Raw genomic sequence first — 16,729 nt, forward strand, 5'->3', positions numbered from 1 at the left:
AATTGCCTAATATCTCTATTGTAATACATTATTTGTAAACAAATATGACCCGAGTTTGTTTGTTTTTTTTATACATAACGTCTTCTTTCCAATGTAATTTCTTGCTTGTAACTTGAAATTTTCTAAATTATTATATATATAACATTTTCTCTCTTCTGTTTCTCGCTTGTAACTTGAAATTTTCCAAATTGTTAAATGATTAATAACAGAAACATAAAATTCTGCTACATGTATCTGGTTTTTAAAAGGGGTCATCTCAAGATGTAAAAATGCAACAAAATTTGCTTTTTATTTGGAGCATTACAAACGTAGATTGGTACAATGAATTCATTCAAAAATTCAAAAAATAACTCTGAGGATAGAATATAAAAAAAATAATAGTAACACAAAAACTCCGTTTTCTATGCAAAAACAGACACAATGAAAACTAAAGTCGGTTACATTAGAACATTCCATTCCTACACCTATTTGCATAGACGCGATTTGATACCCTCAAATTTTCAAATTTGATTTCTTTAATGCCTAGAGTTGTTTACATGGGCACTTCTCTCGTGCTTCACAATGTCAATAATACTAGTCGAATTACTTGTACGCGTTCATTTAACGCTTGAGACAATGCATGTAGTGTTTTTTGGTGATCAATATATTGTTATATATATGTGATCAATAAAATGGTTATGTTCATAAAGACAAACTTCTCCATGAGAAAAGATAAAGCTTCACACATTGATTTTTGAAGAAAAAAAATCGTTTCGTTATATAAAAGCAACCGTGAAGTTTGGAGAGGATGAGAGCATACCAAAAAGAGTCCAAGCTATAACTGAAAGCATGGTCAGATGTAAGCGCGCTTACTTGCGTGTTGCTGCAGTATGTGCAGGAGCCCTATATTTGATCTATATATTTGGGATGTTGGAGAAAACTTCAAGGATTGTCCGCACTGATGCTAAGGATTTAAACGGGACAAGTAATACATCCGTGCCCATCTGTCCGATGTTTTCACCATACCTTAGTAAGTAAAGAAGAACTATAATGATCTTTTCAAAAAGATTATTATTCTAGAGTTTTTGCTATATTAAAAGGTTTTAATTTTATAAGTAAGTTTGCGCTATAATTCAGTTAATTTTTAAAATTTTAATCATCAAATCAAGACCAAGCTCAGTATAGTGCTTCCGATTGATTACAAAGTGCCAGAAAAAGTTAAAGATAATACTGTTCATATTTTTGTTCGAGCTTGTACAAGGAATGCAAACTTTTTGAAATGGATATTTTCTTGACGTAATGGACATTAAAAACTTTATCTGTAATAATATCATTATTGTTGCATGTTATGCCAATCCCACCATCGACTATTCTTAATTCATCGCTTGCCTGGTTTCTATGCACGGCCTAGAAAAGACGTTGCTACTTCCGTAGGATGAAAGAATTTGCGATGAATGTTTATGGTAACCGATAACCATAACATTTTCTTTCAAAGAAATGTGCAACAACCTATAATCGAAGCCCCCCCCCCCCCCCCCCCCGAACCTTCAAAAACGGTAATCCCGTACCCTAACATCTACCCCTCGCAGACTGAAATGCTAGATTAGATGCATTTTGGTTGGAATTATTGCTATCTGTTTTTTCTAGGTGCACAAGAACATTTGTAGTTGATATGAAATCATGGATAAACAAACATCAAAGGTACATGGTAGTATCCCAGTTAACACAACAACGTTTTCACAACGTTTTAAAAACGTTGTAGAAATGTTACGAAAACATTTTTAAAAACGTTATTACAACGTGAATCTGTGTGGGGTTTTTTACGTTATAATAACATTTTCTAAAAACATTTTTAAGAAATGTTTACAAAACATTTTTAAAAACGTTATTACAGCGTAAATCGTTGTGGTTTTTGTTACGTTATAACAACATTTTCTAAAAACGTTTCTAAGAAATGTTAACAACATGTTGGAGAGAAACATTTTCTAAACATAGTATGTTATCATTTTGGGAACGTTTTTAAAATCATTTCATTTCCTTATGAAACTTTCTTTCTACTTTTAAAACCTAAGGTTTTTAATACAACAGTTTTAAATGTTTTATATAAAAGACATGAGCCTTAAACATTTTCATACACAACAGAACAACATCATTTAAAATTTTCCAACTGTATTATCACAGAACTATACTTCACAAAATGAACGATAGAAATCCTTAGTATAATCCATTGTCATTAGATATCAAAACTTCACAGCATCTCAGTGGTCACAGTTTCACAATTGTCTGAAAAGTTTTCACACATTTCGATCGTTATAGTTGCAACAGATGTGTTTCACTGAATTTCTTAGCCCTGAAACAAAAAACAAAAATAAAACATCTGGTCGGTGGAATTGAATCATTAAAATGCATGGTTTATCATGTGATGCATTTAGCAAGTTCAATCAACAATTGCATGTAGTTTATATAAAAAAAATACATATATAATGCTGGGGAAAAAATTTCAAATACCTATATGCTTGATACCCCATGAAAGTAATATCTTCGGCTAACATCAACACAATGAAACAAAACTTCTCACTCTGGAATGGTACACTGTAGTCAAGCTCTGGGAGCAGCCCCTAATAAATGGTAAAATATAATTGTATTCAAAAGTTGAAAACAACATGGTATTGGAGTTGTATATCGCTAGCATATGTACACATATATCGCCAATTAAATAACACAAGCAAGTATATAGATATGATATGGCTTAGCGCAAAGCCGTTAAATGTACATGTGCACACTATCCAAGTTATTATTCTGCATTGAAAGATAAAATAATACTTACATTTACCGAAAATATCCCCCATTCCAAATCCTTGCTCTTTGTAAAATGGCGTGGGTATTTCAAAAATTCTGACCCAGTAAGATAACAAATAGCGCGGACACAGTATAACTGGGATCGGCTGCTTTCACTCTGGCCATGGCATCCCGCTGTGAGATTCAATTAACTCGCAGTAAACACATTGAAAGGGAAAACCCAACGCCCTGCACTCTAAGTATTTCATATATTTTCCATAGTTATATGCATGTTTAATCAAACTCATGCTCTGTTTTTTTAATATTTAAATCTAAAAAAAATACAACAAACAGTATGAATATGAAAATCAATTAATCTGTTTTTTTTATAATGATATTTAATATACAGTGTTCTAAAATGTAATTATTGCTTAACTTTTATTTTGTGCGTAGCATGCATAACTGAGGTATGCCAATCTTTAGCATTTAAAAGAGAAAAAAACAATTCAATTATTTTGATGATTTAAAAACGTTCTCCAAACATTGCCAGGTAATGTTTTTATTATGCTGTCGAATAACATTTTCATTCTGTATTATAAGCAGTTTTCTGACGATAAAGAAATATACATTTGAAATACCAATACAATGAAAGCAATTTTGGTCTGGCATTTCTAATTGACAGTGTTATAAAAATCACAAATAAAACATTTTTATAACATATTCTAGAAATGTTTTTATGCTAAATAACCATAACATTTTTAATAATGTTTTTACAACGTTGTCAAAACTAAATGGAAATGTTTTTAAAATGTTGTGTTGATAATGTTTTCTTATAACACCCTTTCAACAAAAATAAAAAGTTTTTAAAACGTTCTAATAATGTTTTTATGAAAACGTTCTTGGAAATCAACCTTACAACCAGAATAAAATGTTTTGAAAACGTTTTGTGCTACCTGGGATATGTAGTCAAACTTTCGGTTATTAAGTAAAGGCATGATCAACTCCGACAAGGAACTGTATCGTTTTTTTTCCATAAATTTCATTCAAACTTCTGTTCTTTTCATTGCACACTAATCCATGGAGATGGCTTATAAAAGAAGCCTTCTTCTTCATGATAATTAGTTTAAGTTCTTTCTTTTATCCTGTCCGCTCCATGTCCATCAAGTTTTACGACAATTTCCTGCTCCGGATTTAGTTTTTTTCCATTGTTTTCCTCCTCTTGCAATACTTGGTCATGACTGATGACAAATATAACTTGTGGATCCAAGCAGACGAAATTGTAATCAATAAATTCCTATGCTAGCAACAGGTCCCTAATCAAATTTATTTGATGCGTATCGTTTATAAAGATTCAGCCTGCTAGAAGATAGCCGTAATTTGTTTTTGACATGTCATTTCCATTACGATATGTAATCTTATCTCAGTTTCAATTTCTATCGCTTGGATGATCCTGATCTTAGCTGACCTTTGTATTGATCATGTACGGATGAAATTGGTAAGCATTAGCTTTAGTCGAATCATGTATGGATGATATCGGAAAGCATTAGTTTTGGTAGTGGTCAATGGTCAAACAGCATGCATTTATATAAAACCAACTAAAAAAGATGTTACAAATTTATTCAAGTTGCCTTCTGGGAACTACTCAGCTATTAAGCAACAGAACATACAGTAATATAAAAAATACACACGCAAACAAAATATTACAAACTGAATGAGGCAATAAGGCCTGCAATATCTAGAAAAGATATGTAGTAGCCGATGGCTTAATGGTCAAACATCATGCATTTACAATATTTGATATCATACGAATATTAATATACTTGTATAATGCACACATATAGTTTGATAAATTCATTTTTTTTTAGTAGAAAAACTTTCATTCACAAAATTATTCCCACGTAATGGTTTGGAGAAGTATTGTACATTTCATATACTTCTTCCTATTGTTTACAGAGGGGCTTAGAAAATTAAACCTGGATTCATGTGTCATGGATGAGTGCAAAATCGGTGACAAACATAGAAACATCGCATTGGAAAACTGCAATATGGGGTATTGCTCAAACTTAGACTGTAAAATTGCGAGCTGTTCCGGCGAAATTGGATCGCCTTCAGTAACATACACAAATCAAAGCAAACATAACATCACAGAGTGTGAAGAAACTGACATTTCTTTCTCTGGGCACCATCATGCATTATTGGGCCAATTTGGAGGACACTGGAAACCGTCACATTGTCAGCCATTACGCCGTATAGCTATTATCATTCCGTTCAGGGATCGTCATGAAAACCTCTGCGTTCTCTTGAAGAATCTGATACCAGTTCTTACTGCACAATTAAATGAATTCAGAATTTTTGTCGTTGAGCAGGTAAAACTTGAAATTTTGTAGACGTCAGATTACTAGTGTTATATGCAAACGTGATTAAATTGTATGAATTCTATCCATCTATCTATCAATCCATTTTATCTATCTATCTATCTATCTATCTATCTATCTATCTATCTATCTATCTATCTATCTATCTATCTATCTATCTGTCTATCTATCTATCTATCTATCTATCGGTATCCTTTTCTTTGATTTAGGTCGATGAAAGTAGTTTTAACAAAGGAAGGCTAATGAACATTGGGTTTTTAGAAGCAACGAAGATGTTTAATTTTGATTGCGTCATTTTCCATGACGTAGATCTGTTACCAGAGAATGACCAGAATATTTACCAATGTACTGACCAACCGCGCCACCTGTCGGTGGCAGTAGATACTCACAACTACAAGTAAGTACTTAATTGTAATTAAACTTAAATATGCAAGTAAGTGAACTTTTTATAAATGGTTTCTTTCGAAAATCTGACATCTAACACCGAAGCGCAATCGGTTAGAGCGTTCGATCACTATGGATCTGTAAATCATGAGTTCGAATCCCTATGAGGATTTAAAATGTTTACCTTTCCAAAAACCATTTGAAACGTATTTTTGGGTAAATGTTGGAGAAAATTCTAAACCAGTCAAAGTATTTTTAATCATAATGTACTTTAATCCACATTAATATCGACAGATGTCCCATACCACTATCGTACTAGGATTTCACTCAATACAATATTTCAGCTAATTTGATCCTCGGGACCTTATTCGTCCTTGACCATACACCTGGCGTTGCCTGTGACACGTTATATAACCCAGAATTATCTCCTCCTCTACCCGGGGAGCAGCCCTTTTCCCTTTATAAAAAGAGGAGGCAAAAGACAGCTTCCAGTTGACTAGTTCTTTTATTCAAAGTATTTTAATTATAAATCATTCCGATTAAATTCCACAATATAATATACTGTATAACTAATAACAATAAACATTGATTTCAAAAACACTGAAAATAAAATATTATATTAACTTGAGCCCTCTGAATCATTCTGTCCAGCCAATGCACTTTAACCAATTTCTGTAGTATTTCGTTATGATACCACCTTAAGATAACTGAAAATGATTAGTATTACTGCGATTTGACCACATGCAAATATTGTTAAAGAATAAAATTAATCTATCTCATTAAAAAAAAAAAAAATTTCATTACCGCGATTTGATAATGTGTGCATTCATTGACTAAAGTAAAAATGTAGAGTATAAATAATAATATGGAAAGTGGAAAGTTATTTATACATATTACGCAAAAAGAAAACAACTTCCCAAATAATCACCCTTTAGGCAGCCATAATTTTTTGCAAACTATTTCTTATAGAAATAACGAAAATATCAAAGTAAAAATTGCTGTGCAGATGCTATCATCTCTGGTCGGCACCTTGCTTTTCCGCTATTACTATATGCAGTCAAAGTCGACATGAAAATGAAGGGTACAGTAAAGCAAATGCTCTATTTACTGGTAGACGTTAATCAAACATAAAGGAGCAATATTTCATTTTGACACTGGTGCTCAAGCAAAGTCATTCTAGATGCCAACGGCCCTGCCTAAGATGGAATCTGATGTTTTCGTCACAAACTAATGTGAATTTGCAGTCAATAGCTATAACAAAGGGAATATCTGACGTCTTGGCTGCGCGTTTACATTTTAAGAGCATTACTTAATTACCCTAGATGATATCTAAATGTTCACCAACGTCATTTTTCTCACGATATTATTAAGAACCAAATGATAACCAATTATATACTATGCGATATATCAACATGGCGTGTTAGACTAGTTAATTTCCTTGAAGTTCCTAGTGATCTGCGTTATAGTTTAAATTTGCAAAGAAACAGAAAACTAATGTATATTTTTACTGAGAGGTGCAAATTATTACGGAAGATTTATAATTATAACAGCCCTGGAGACCTTCATCCATCAATGTTACGGTAAAATATATGTATAACCTGTTGTTTTCGGCTTTATCGCAGGTTGTCTCAATGTTCTATTCCTAAAGACATTAAAGACATAAAATTACTCTAGAATTCTGAGTTACAATTTGATAAAAGCAAACAATTTTTTCACTCAGGAGAGGGGAAAAGAGGTTTTAATCAGTCTGTCTTTGTCATAATTTTGAAAAGAAACAGATACATGGATCTATATTGTACAATATATTAATAACCTCAATCTGCAGTATACGGATTCTTTCATCCATTATTCAATGGGTACACTTGAGCTTAAAACGTTTGCCATCTGCTACATTCCGTATAATTTGCTGTCTGTTTGTCCTATTCTTAATACACCAAGTTCAAAGAGGGAATATAGATCATGTTCTTTACCAATTCTAATCACGGTCTTTTGGGTTCGTATTTTTTAGTTAGTCAAAACCCTCACGTCGAAATTAATCAGCTTGAAAATTCGCGAGTCACTGGAGAATACAAATAAGCGGACTATATAATCAGCGATGATCCGTTGCTCCTATTTCTGTGCTTTGCTTTATAAGTTTATTGTTGTCTGGCCATTCTGACCAGGTTTTAAGCGATGGTTTCCTTTGGGAAATCTTAGTAATTGCTATAATACACAGAAGCAGCAACTTTTTTGCTAAACGTGAGAAGTGTTTTAGGAAAATCTCGCGTTACATGATTTAATGTAACGTGATCAAGTTGATGCTGAACATTTTTTAAAAGACGAATGCATAATTGAGTCTGATTATTTCAGAGTAATTTTGTATAATGGGGAACTTATTTCATGGCAGGCATGGTTTTAAATGGTTTTAGGCGATGCTTGTTCTAGAATCATACAAAGAGTATTGAAAATTGTTGTACCAGATACATAATCTTCTTTCGTTAGAAGACGACCGAAAATGCTTTAATTAGTCTTCTATTTGAGTGATAAGGAGAACAGACATTGTATATTGTGTTTGTTTCTTGGCATCTATAGTTGCATCATAGGCGCCTTGCGTTAGAAATGTTTCCTTTAGTAATAAGATTAGTATTATTGTACGGGGGTAAATATTATTATAAAATTAAATATTATTTTTATGTCAGGCGCCTGTGTTCAATATTAACTAAGATGTTATTGATTGAGACCGGTCTGCATACATTAAAATCTAAATTCCCTACTGGATTCAATTTGCTATTTAGGTCTTTCACAGAAATGATAGGAAGTCTTTTTTTTAAACAAGCGGCAAAAGATTTATTGTAATGCATGATTGTTAGAATTTAAGAGTAAAATAGCACATGCCTTTATGCAAAAAATATTAAAGTATTTTCACTCGGGATCGAGAGATGGATGAAAGGAGAACTTTGAGAACTTCCCACGATTGAAAAATATTTGCAGAAACCATTCATTAGTAAAATATCCACTTTACTTGCATTTCCTTCAGGCTGATGTATCAGTACTTGGTAGGAGGGGTACTAGCATTTAGACCCAGAGACTTCCGTCACGTTAATGGCTACTCCAATGAGTTCTGGGGCTGGGGAGGAGAGGATGACGACATGGCGGTCAGGTAAGAGAAACCGCGCTATCTTGTGCTGTCTGTTTAACCTGGTACCCCAGCATGTCACGCCAAATTCATTAAGGTGGGTTAAACGGAGTTTTAGTCGATAAACTATGGTTTTCGGCTTTTCGCAGTCGCAAATGGTTGTTTTCAGTGTTAATGATAGTTTTAATTATAGTTTTACACTTCTCAAACATAGTTGCTCGTATTAATAATGGTTGACTATGATGTGAAATATAAATTAACGGCCTTAACTAAAGTTTAACAGATGATAAAAAAAGTTTATCGACTGTTAACTATAGTTTAGAATCAGAAAACCGTACTTATATGTTAAAAGTAAAATCTTTGTAAACAGAAACTTGTCTATCTGGTTTAATTGTATTGTTATCTGTGTCAGAAAACTAAACCTACAAACATATTTTTAAGTTGATTGTTGGGATAAGAAAAATTATGGCATTCAGAGATACAACTGAGAGAAAAGTCGGAAAAAGACTTATTTCCCCTTGCACTATACTCGTTCACTATAATTTACGATTCGTCAACTATAGTTTCCATCTGTAAAACCATTTTTTTAAAAGGTTGTTAACTATAGTTTACGAATGAGTTTATCTGTCTGCAAATAACTTTAACAATAGATTTTGCTGCTAAATACAGATTCACATCTGTAGACTATAATTCACATTCATTAACTATTAGTAATAAGTCATTAATCATAGTTTCACAATCGTAAAACTATATTTATCAGATAAACTATGTTTTGCAATAGCAAATGGTTAATTCCAGTGTTAATTATAATTTTACACTTCTGAAACATAGAATAAATCTGATTATCGCGTTATTATGGTGTACAGATGTGAAATATAGAGTTTAAGGTCGTGACAACTGTAACTAGATGCTGTCATTAGACAGTAATACCCGCACCATGTGTTTGCCCCTAAATAACACTGTTTTGTACCAGTTTAATTAAAAATGAAGGCTATATGCAAGCTCCGGTAATACAATTAAAATTTATAATTTTCATATGATAATACACATCGTGACATGAGCAGCACTTTATGTGCAATATGGGGTAGAACTGTTTGCATTGAATTTTCAGTTAATCAATAATCTTAACATTTTATGTCATAGAAAGTATAATGGTCTATATAATTATTACAAACAAAATTGAAAATTAAATTATGCCCCCTCCCCGTGGCGGTTGCCGGTTTTAGATTTGCTTCTGTGTGCCTACATGAACATCATCGTGTGCACAGATTTAGAGAAGGGGTGGGAGTGAGGGGTCCAGACCCCCCCCCCCCATGAAAATTCATTTATATCAATTGTAAAAGTACCAAAAATACACCTTGGACCCCAATGCTCTTACAGACATGTAAACGCTCTAACCCATTGCGCTTCAATGTTAGGTAACATTATTTGGGGGGTAAATATTTAATCAATATTTGATATACTTTATTGTTTATCTCAATAGAAAGTATACATGTACATCACAATATGCAGGTGTCCTGCACCACCTTAAAGCTGTTATTTACCTAATAAAATAGTGCAAGTGGATTTGAAGAATAGGTCATAAAAATACATGCATGTTACAAATGAATGATCTTTGTCTGAAGTTACGTACACAACACAGGTCTGCATGTCTCATTAGCGCGTACTAGTTTTACCCAGCTCTTCGATTAGATGGGTTCACGTGTATACATACATGGGTGTTGCTAAAACGCGGAACGGAAAACGGAACGGAAAGCGGAACGGAAGGGAAAACGGAAAATCTTATCTAATGTTATTTACCTCATAGATTTGTTAATCATGCTAAAACGATATACTTTATGTACCTTTTTATTTTATTTTTTGAAAGATTAGCAATATTAGATTATTTATTCAAGAATATTTATTACCTCAAAATTAACAGTACATGCATTGACCACTATATTCTGTCCCAAAATATCCTCGATTCACTTTTTGCTGTATATTTATATATACCTCAGGGTTTAAGCGATTCTCTTTTAGAAGCATTACACATTCTCATTATTCGTTCTTTAAAACGTCCTCTCTAGCTTATCAGCTGGTATAAATACACGGCTAAAAACAAAGAAGTCTACGGGGTTTTGCATTTCAACAGACCCGGATTATAGTGTTGAAAAATTGTGCAAGGTCTTCTGAGTGACTTCCAAATGGAGAAAAGATGTCAACATTTTCCATTATAAATCGTCCAAATGTGCTGCATGAATGTTTTGGGATCGACAAACTATAGTCCCAATATATAATCTTAAAATCAAATTAGGCAACGTCTAGAGCTATCTTTTCGGATCATATGTTTATAGCTGCTGGAAAAAACAACTGCTTAGTAATGCAAACGTAAACAAAATTGCATTGCTAAAAATACTAGTTTCACAAATTACTAGTTTCACAAATTACCGGGTATATTTTAATGTTTTCTGTATTTTAATTTTTAATGTCGTCAGTCCTACGGTTTTTTTTTCTTCCATCTCAATGATACTGTATCGTCTGTATGATAAAAGATCGTCTAGAACACCGACAATTCAATTTTGATGTAAGTATGTACATGTACATCATCATATTTGAAATATAAAAATGTATACATTTGATTTTTCCGTTTCGTACTCAACTAAAGCCGAATGAATACAATGCTATAATTGATAGACATTCATATGAATATTAATAAGATAACAACATGTTGATAATCATTCATTAGATATAAATAAAAGATACAAAGTAAATCGTTTCTGGCCAGTCTATACCCTTTTTAAGCGATAAACGTGATGCTATTTTCCATTCCTTTCCGCTTTCCGTTCCGCTTTTCGTTCCGCGTTTTAGCAACACCCATACATACATGTCTGTGTTTTCCGTATGCAGAAAAGGATTAGGCCCCTAGTTAAGATCAGCTAAAGGAATTCATTATTGTGTTTTAATTGGATTATCATTATGATGTTGACCAATTTAGGTAAGCATAATACATGTAGTAGCAGTAGCGCAATATAATGAGATGCCAGCATGCATATATAAGTTCTACTTTCACTTTCTAAATGTGATCTCCCTTTGACAGCATACTGTATCATCATCTTTTAATATTTAAATAAGCTTATCATTGTTACCTATCCTATCGCATTTGTAAAGTTTCTGTCATTTTAGTTGCAAAAGTTATTTTTTTCATTTGTCAGACTTCATGATCATGCACTATTGAGTTGACCCCATATTGACCCTGTATAAACAATTTCTTATTAAATTTGTGTATTAAATGTAAGTAGGTGTAGACACTTATCATTTTTATATGAGTTATAATAGGAACAAAGGAGTATTTCTTTCCTAATGTATTATAATGCATCAAATACAATGTAGGTCATGATCTTATGGGACTGTTCTGACCCCACGAAACAGGAAAATACAAAATATCTTCTAATGTCATTATGCATGCATGATGCATCAAATGGTGTAAAGTACATTAATGACCCCCAGGTGTTGTCTTTAACCCCCCAACCCCCATAATAATGTATTTTATCTTATTCATATGTTATACAGTAGTGTTTGATCCATGTGGCGGGTAATTCCTAGCCTAATGATATGTCACTGCTTTGTTTAGGAAACTTTACAATTGCCCCAAATAGGCGATTAATACACATGGAAGTGATGCATATAACATTTTGTTAATCCAAAATGTTAATCACAAGAGGAAAAAGCAATCAAGAAATGATTTAAAATGTGCTTCTGTACACATGTAAGAATGTATTAAGAAGACTGAATCTTTTTAACCAGATTAGATTGGGGGGGGGGGGGTGAATGTGGATATAAACATTTATAATTTGAATAATTTATTGTTATTAATTTTAACTTGTCAATGAATACTACTTATTGATCCCAAGGTAGAAATATGACCTCTGATCATATCTCATTAGATCATTTGTCAATTATGCAAGGTGTAATATAATTTTTTTAAGAATAACATTTTTTACCAGTTTATGTAAGTTTTTAGACACCCAAATTATATTTTGATAGATCATTCAACAAGGGAGGGGGGGGGGGGGGGAGAACAGTTTATATTTGAGTTTGTTTGGGAGTGGGGGTTCCAAGTCATATATTTGACAATTTTTTAATGTAATTTAAAATAAGACTAAGCCATACTACAGTCATGAACATGAATAGTATAGAACAAAACAAAAACTAATACATATACATGTATATATACATAGGAAGTATTACAAAACAGATGATTGATCTATATCTGGGTTCTTAAATTGATCGATCATATATCATGTACATATTATATTATTGTTTCTTTGTTCAAGGCATTTAAGATGGTATGTAGGTCATGATCCCAAATGCTCTTCCTGAAATTATAAAAACCATCCCCACCTTAATCCAAAGATATTATTCCTCCTTAGGTCATGCAGGCGCATCAGATCATTATGGCATGTAAGTCATGACCCAAAGGGGTCATCCTGACCCCCTTAGAATCAGAAATTGTCAATTATCTTTAAATTATTGATGTTTGATGATCCTATCTCTATTTAATCTTTATTATTAAGTCTCCCGAATGAAATTTGAAGACTTATTGTTTTTGTACAGTTCTTAATACATGTATTATTATTCTTCATCTTCTTTTTCTTCTTTCCTGCTCTGAACTTGTTTCTCAGAGATGGCTGAACAGAATTGTACAAAACTCTAGGATTTGATAGGCCTGCATATCTAGTTGTGCACCCTGGTTTGATTTTTCTCATTTTGGGTTAGACAACCACTTTTCGGGGGAGGAGGGTGTCAAAAGGGTGTGGGGTCTGACATTGAACCTTGTAGGAAGAATCGTAGACTCTATTGTAAATGGTAACTTGAAAACGGACAAAGATAATAATATAGGGTTTTCATAATCATATATTGGCTGTTACTGGCAATATATAGGGTTTATTAGATCTGACCCCTGGGGTCATCCCCACCCCCCAGGAATTTGAAATTACTATATATCTCAGAAACTGTTATAATCATGACCCCTAAACCATATATACTCATGTTTCTGATGTCAAGGGGCATCAAATGTTATGTAGGTCATGGGCCCTGTGGGTGGTCCTGACCCCCTCAAACAGCAAGTCCCTTAATATCTTCAAAACAGTTGAGATCCCCACCCTTAAACCATATATATTCTTGTTCCTTGTGTCAAGGGGCATCAAACGGTATGTAGGTCATGGGCCCTGGGGTGATCATGACCCCCCTTGAACAGGAAGTGCACGAATATCTCGAAAACGGTTGAGATCCCCACCCCTAAACCATATATATTCTTGATCCATAAAGGGCATCAAAAGGTATGTACCGGTAGGTAATGGGCCTCAGGGTTAAATTTAATTTTTCAAAACCGTAATGCACATCTATGGAACAGTTCCTATCATATCCCAAGATATGATGTGTCTATCCATTAAATCATAAAAGGATTTCTAGGATCTATGTTTTTTTAAGTGATAAACGTCAATTTTCTGCTACTTTTTGACTCCCTGGATGAAATTTAAATTTTGAAAACCTTACTGCACATCTATATAACAGTCCCTATCATATCCCAAGATATGATTGTCTATCCATTAAATCATAAGAGGAGCTCTTGGATCAATGTTTTGTTTTTTAATAATAAACGTCAATTTTCTGTTACTATTTGACTCCCTGGAAATTTAAATTTTTAAAACCTTATTGCACATCTATAGGACAGCCCCAATTATATCCCAAGAGATGACGTAGCTACTCCAAAAGTTGTAAGAGGAGTTCTGGGAACCATATTTTTTTGGCCAAAAAACGTCATTTTTTGTTGCCCACTGATCCCCTTAATAAAAAAAAAATTCTGGAACCTGATCACGCCTCAATATGACACCCCCAATCATATTCTAGAAGATCATTTGGCTACTGCCAAAAAAAAGTGACGTTTTTGAAACCAGTTTTTTTGTAAAAAAAAACAAAAAAAACGCCATTAAATGACCCCCAGGACAAAATTGAAAATTCCGAAACCTTATTGCGCATCTATAGGATACCCTAAAACATATTCCAAAAGATGATTTGTCTACTGTTGAAAATGTAGGAGGAGTTCGAGGAAGAAGGTTTTTAAACGTCATTTTTTACCAATTATTTGACCCCCAGGACTAACAGAGAATTTTTGAAACCTTTTTACAAAACAACATGATACCCCAAATCAAACTCCAAGAGTTTAGTTTGCTGGTTTATAAGATGTAAGAGCAGTTTGAGAAAGTAAAACGTGACAGACGGACGGACGGACGGACGGACGGAACAGGGTAACAACAATATACCCGAACTTTCTTTAGAAAGTGCGGGTATAACTATAGTTTCTTAAAGCTGAACACCGCTCGTAAATAGGCACCGTCACACAGGTACCTGGTATATAAACCCTTCGATTTCGTTACACCCGATTGCACATCTGAAACTCGTGGCCGACGTGTAGTGTTCCTTTCGTTGTCTTCGGATTTTTATGCATTTAATTGTTATTTATGTGCATATTATGTCTGTAAATAATGCAATGACCAGTTCATTTGATGTTAGTACTCTCCTGGTTTGAAAAAAGTGCGTAAAACTTGACAATTTCATCGCGACCGAGTAACATGGCGAGGCAAGATGTACGTCCACACAGGTGAGACCTCTACAGTGATATACTTTGAACTGTTAAGAGGTCTATGGCTTATATAGGGGTGTAGGAAGAGCGGTGCTGAAAGAGAAATATGGCGGACAGTGCCTATTTACGAGCGGTGTTCAGCTTTAAGACTGTATGATGGCCGTGGCCATTTTAAGACTGTCGGGTATTGATCTCTATCAGACAGAGAACTCTCTGAGGACCCAAATGCAAAAAGGTGAACTATCTGGATTTTTTCTTTACTAAATAATAATTTATAGCTCAATAAATCATATTCCAAATTTTAGGAACATCTAATGGTGAATTTCTTGACCATGTAGGCTCCTTTAAAATAGATAAATTCAGCCTTTCGGACCGAATTTATAAAACAAGTATCAAAGTTTTATAAAAATTGATTTTTAATGAAAAATGTGGCAAATATATATATATATTACATGTATGTTGTCTAAATTAACTGCCTTGAAATCTATTACTTAATACACTAGTGATGGATTTTGATATGCCATATCGTTAAAGAATTGTCTATTCTGGACTGAAGATAACACGCCCATCTGCTGAAATTGCCCGATATACCATGGCTAACCATACGAGAAGTAAAAAGTGGGCTAAAAGGTTTGGCATTATTAAATGTACGCTAAAAATATGTGCTAAGTTAAAGTCGTTTCACTAAGGTTTTATTGTTTAGATTAAAATAATTTGTCAATTTTCCTCTTTTTTTTGCAGATATATTCTTTTACGGAAATCAAAGGAAAGAATGAGAACTGATGGACTTAGAAACGTGCCTTATCATATAGTCTCTGTTCAGCTGTATACATTTTATACCAAATTTGAAGTCTTGTTTAATAGGTCGAAATATTAACTATATATTTAATTGCATAATCAGAACTGAGTGTCCCTACATAAAATTTTGAAATCTGATGTTAATTTTTATTTTTGTTGTACATTGTATTACTATTCTGCACAGTACCACCATGTTTCGTTTTCGTCATCAAATAATACCAACGCAAACAAAAATTATACTAGTAGTCGTTGTCCGCTAGTGTAACCGACTGACTGTTTATGAAATTCATATTTTTCTAAACAACATATTTAAATGTGTTTTTATGTGAGTCAACAACGTTTAAAATGTTGTGAGTTTAACCTTAGATTATATAACGAATGTCGAGGTATACAAACCAGCCAGAAGAATCAAAACGAAAAATCAAAAGTTTAGATTTAAAAATTGCCATGTTTTCCCCATTAGATGTACATGCCAGTGTCTACTACGTATTTCATTGTTTTTTAGAAACACAGAAAAAATCATGATTAAAGCATCAAATAAACGATACTAGATAGTGAATTGTGTCATGTATCTACAAAATACGCACTTCTTAATGTATTGCCGATTTTCTCCAAGTTAAAGCTTGGAATAATTTCTCAATTTTTATGTATCATTATCATCATTATCGTTGTCGTCGT

The 16,729-nt window shown here is 33.2% G+C and overlaps 1 protein-coding gene and 1 long non-coding RNA gene across 3 annotated transcripts; one reads left to right on the top strand and one right to left on the bottom strand.

Moving 5' to 3' along the window:
* Window positions 1–749: 749 nt before the first annotated feature.
* Window positions 750–16,189, top strand: LOC105321977 (beta-1,4-galactosyltransferase 4-like). 2 transcript variants are annotated; one of them, XM_066071671.1, is made up of 6 exons: window positions 750–1,009; window positions 4,711–5,123; window positions 5,342–5,529; window positions 8,533–8,655; window positions 15,788–15,900; window positions 15,995–16,189. In XM_066071671.1, the coding sequence occupies exons 1-6, from the start codon at window positions 829–831 to the stop codon at window positions 16,027–16,029; spliced, it is 1,053 nt and encodes a 350-aa protein (XP_065927743.1). In that variant the 5' UTR covers window positions 750–828; the 3' UTR covers window positions 16,030–16,189. The 2 variants fall into 2 exon arrangements, with proteins under 2 accessions (XP_065927743.1, XP_065927742.1); XM_066071670.1 differs by having other exon boundaries at window positions 751–1,009; window positions 15,788–15,883.
* On the bottom strand, window positions 2,132–3,084 carry LOC117681367 (uncharacterized). Its single transcript, XR_004596018.2, has 3 exons — window positions 2,807–3,084; window positions 2,488–2,597; window positions 2,132–2,329 (listed from the first exon to the last, which is right to left on the bottom strand). It is a non-coding gene; the product is annotated as an uncharacterized lncRNA (long non-coding RNA).
* Window positions 16,190–16,729: the final 540 nt, after the last annotated feature.

Source organism: Magallana gigas, chromosome 9 (assembly GCF_963853765.1).
Source record: "Magallana gigas chromosome 9, xbMagGiga1.1, whole genome shotgun sequence".
NCBI classification, from domain to species: domain Eukaryota; kingdom Metazoa; phylum Mollusca; class Bivalvia; order Ostreida; family Ostreidae; genus Magallana; species Magallana gigas.